Source organism: Morone saxatilis, unplaced genomic scaffold (assembly GCF_004916995.1).
Source record: "Morone saxatilis isolate NCDOM2014 unplaced genomic scaffold, NCSU_SB_2.0 Contig18, whole genome shotgun sequence".
NCBI classification, from domain to species: Eukaryota; Metazoa; Chordata; class Actinopteri; family Moronidae; genus Morone; species Morone saxatilis.
The window spans coordinates 11478182-11482302 of record NW_023339740.1 but is presented as its reverse complement, the minus strand read 5'-3'; the positions used below and the strand labels follow the sequence as shown (position 1 = coordinate 11482302).

The 4121-nt window shown below is 39.5% G+C and overlaps 1 protein-coding gene across 1 annotated transcript in view; it reads left to right on the top strand.

Annotated features, from left to right (window-relative positions):
- Positions 1-4121, top strand: part of foxp4 (forkhead box P4) — a gene marked incomplete in the record, with an annotated part of 89073 nt that overhangs the window by 75274 nt on the left and 9678 nt on the right. Inside the window, 3 exon segments of the mRNA XM_035662162.1 lie at positions 955-1180; positions 1793-1869; positions 1958-2059. Of these exon segments, the coding sequence (XP_035518055.1) occupies positions 955-1180; positions 1793-1869; positions 1958-2059 (405 nt within the window).

Here is a 4121-nt window from a genome sequence, read left to right as displayed (position 1 = left end):
GTCCCAGAGAGACTGGGAGCATTGGTTCTGTGTGTGTGTGTGTGTGTGTGTGTGTGTGTGTATTTGTGTGCATGTGTGTGCAAGGCTCTGCCTAATTGGGCCGTATTGGTCCGTGAAGACTTTGCCACCGCAGAGTGCATGTGTGTGTTCCCTTCTTACAAACATGCTGTCGTGTGGTTTTGTATTTGTAAGCGCAGGGTTAATTGCAGCCAGCGCTGTGTGTATATGTGTTCAGTGTGTACGAGTGTGTGTGGTTCTGCGCGAGAATGCTGGTTGCATTTGGGTAAATGTAGAGAAATTCATAGGTCATGTTGGGGGTCTTTTTTTTAATGTAATGTGAATAGATCTTAGTAGCGCCCTGTACTTAAAAGTAGAAGGCTTGTGGCCCGTTCACTTCAGTTACAACCTCAAATGTACAAATATTCTTAAACAACTACTAGACAAAACAGTTTTGAAACACTTTCATGGAGGAGATGTGTTATGTATATGACACAAAAGCATTGTCTAATGCACTGATATCACCTGACCCTGATCCTATCTTGTGTAGATGATGCTTCTCTGTAAACAGCAGCCGCACTCAGCAGATGGTGAAGCTTTAAAGTAAACACGAGGGAAGCATTAGTCATATAGAAACTCCATTTTATGTCCCTGCACTAAAACAATTCTCCACCCTCAATACATGTAAAATAAAGATTCTCACCTTTTCATGTTGGCATCAGTCTCCATGATATAAATAGATTAATTACTAACACTATTAAACCAAAGTAAAGTAAGTTATATGAGTATAGGATATTTCAATAAAATTAAATATATATTTTTGTAAGCTATTTAAAGGTGCAGAATATAAACTTTTTCAGTTGATTTTACAGGCAGAATCACAATTAAACCTCCTTTTCAGGTATAAAAGCTCCATTAATCATCCTAATTTCTGTGTGTGTGTCTTTCCGTCTCTAGCTGAACCTGGCTTCCAGTGGCGCTCTGTTAAAGCGAGACAGCGAGGCCTACCCAGAGGGTCTTCCGCACCCCCCCACCTCAGCTGCCACCCCCATCACCCCACTGCGCCAGGGACCCTCGGTCATCAGCTCCTCCAGCCTGCACACACACTCTCACTCCCACACGCACGGTGTTGGGCCCATACGTAGGCGCAACTCCGACAAGTACTGCACCCCCATCGCCTCAGGTAGACTGTAACATACACTCACCCAGTACCTGACTTTTTATGTCATTATTATTATGTATTGTCTAATTATTGATATATAATGGGCTCCAGTGTTGCTGACTGCTTTAGGTTTTTCTTACAGTACTTGTTGCTGTTGCTGCATAATTTTCCCTGAAAGAGCAATAGAGTATGTTTTAATTCAGAAATCAATTTTATTCATGTCTTAAAGAAAATTGTAGCCTCGATTTGAATTCAAGGTATCCAAGCAATATAAGTGTATGGCATAGAATGAAGTCACATTCATTCACATTTATTCAGCTCAGTGTAGCAAGTCTTCAAATGGTAAAAAAAAAAGTAAGGAATATATGATTGGCTTGTAATGAAAAATAAAAAATATTATATTTTGCTTAATATTTGGTATGCAGAAGGATATCAGACTGCTTGATAATTTAAATTTTTACCTCCATATTCTTATATGGATTTAAAAATATATATATATTATATTTAATTAAAAAATACCACTTTATTTTAACATTTAAATTTGGAATACATTTTATACACTACACACTCAAAATTCACAGATATATAAAGTTCACGTCAGCTAATGTAAAACTGTCATTACTTTTTTTCCAGAGCTGGCACAGAACTGTGAGTTCTACAAGAACGCTGATGTCAGGCCTCCCTTTACCTATGCCTCTCTTATACGTCATGTAAGTCTCTCCAATGCTCCGTTTTCTACATCTCTTCTCTCTATCTGTGTTCTCCTCTAAATCTTGTTGTATCTCTTCCCATCCTCAGGCCATTCTGGAGTCCCCAGACAGACAGTTGACTCTCAATGAGATCTACAACTGGTTTACACGAAAGTTTGCCTATTTCAGGAGAAACACAGCCACATGGAAGGTAAAAGCTTAAAATATACACACTCTCCCTTGACCTTTGTCCTTCTCAGGACATTTTGTTGGCTAACTAATGCAAATTCTAAATGTAAAAACTAAGTGTGAACATCACTGGAATCCTCAAACTCTGAAGTAATAATTTAACCCATACAGTACTTTCTTACTTAGATGATGGTGAAAACGAGCAGCAGCATAGAAAATAAAAGTTCTGACTGCGGTTCTGACTGGTTAAAAGCTGATTCTGTCAGAGCACAATATTTGGACTGAAACTAAAATGTGGTATACAACTCTGACTGGATAAAAGCTGATCTAACTGACTGCAAAGTAATTGTGGTCTGTGCCCACTGATGAAGCCCCTAACCCATACGGTTGCCTGCTGAGACTTCTTAGACCACAACGAAAGAAACAACTTTCAGGCAGATTTTGCAGTGTTATTTGAAACATTTGGATTCACTTTGAAGGCCTACATTTGGCACTTGTATGCAGAATGTAGAAATGAATGAATGAAAGACAGACACTAACACACACACACACACACACACACTTGCACTCATTTTAGAGCTGACTTTTCTCAGCTCCTAAAGATATGACTGATTTGACAGTTATTGGCTGTTTCTGTCCTTTATGAGACACTTTCCTACTGCTCTCTTTCTCTCCTTCTTTCCCACTCTCTCTTTCCCTCTCAGCTCTAAACAATTCTCTCACCTCCAACATGGCACATGGAGAGTCGGCCCCACTTAGCCTGGCAGAGCCACATCCAGCCGTTCTAAAGCCTCATTACAGAGACGCACATACTGCTCATGATCACACACATTGAGTTCTCTCCCTTTCGCTCTCTCTCTTTCTCGGGCTCTCTTTCTCCCTCCTCATCTCTCTCTCTCAAACACACACACACACACCTGGCCTGATCCCACTGTTGTAGGTGCTGACCCATTTCTACAGAAACCTCACACTAATTTGAGTGTCAGTTCCTCCAGAGAGAGAGAAAGTGAGAGAATGAGCAAAGGACTGAGAGAGACAGGGAGAGGAGGGGTAAGGAGAGACCCCGGCCTTCCTCTAATAGCCCTAGACCAAGGAGGGAGGAGGGAGTTGAGATGATGATGGAGGGATGGAGGGAGGGGCCCTGAGAAGGTTAAGAGACGGGGCAGCCAGGAATATCTTTACCTCCTCATCTGACTTTTATGAATTTTAACTATTAATGTCTGGTGTCTGCTTCCTGTGCCGTTGGCCTCGCAGACCTTTAAATATAGCTCGGCATGGCCTTATGTATTTATATAGCAGCTCAGTGAGTCAAATAGGGCCATAGAGATGTATGTCCCTTAATAAGCCGTTATATTTCATGAGGACAGCAGCGGTGTCAGGGATTGGAAGTCATTGATCATAGGAAAGAAGGAACAGAGAATGAGGAAGAGATGAGAGAGAGAGAAAAAAAAGAAAGGGATGATTGAAAGAGGAGTAGAAATTAGTGTTGTTTCAAGGTGCTGCGTGATGGGTTGGAGGCCTAACAGAAGACGTTTTATTTATTTTTTACGTACCATAAAAGCTGCATGCAGATTCACCCATGTATATATAAGAAGTATTCAAATAAAATAAATAAGAATAAAAATGCAATCAAGACTCCATATACATATAAGATCCTTCACTTTGACTTCAATTGTTTGTACTGTAATTAAGTACATTTACTCAAGTACTGTACTTAAGTTAGGCATTACATTGACGAGATTTTACATACAAAACAAATATGGAGTTTATGAAAGATGATACATTGTCATAGATTAAACTACCCAACAGTATATAAAGTGGTTCAAATTAGCTCCATCTCTACCAACGCTGCTTACAATGTGTCAGTAATAATTACAATCTATATAGTAATTGTATTTTCATCATCTTACTTACTCACATGTATTCCTATTTAGGACCATATGGGAGTAGCCTATCCCAGCATGCATCAGGCAACTGGATATATCACAATACTCAAATATTTAAAATACAAAGACATTCACACTTCCAGGAACACCTGTGAACATGAAATAAATTTAATCTTCTGAATTATTATTATTATTTTT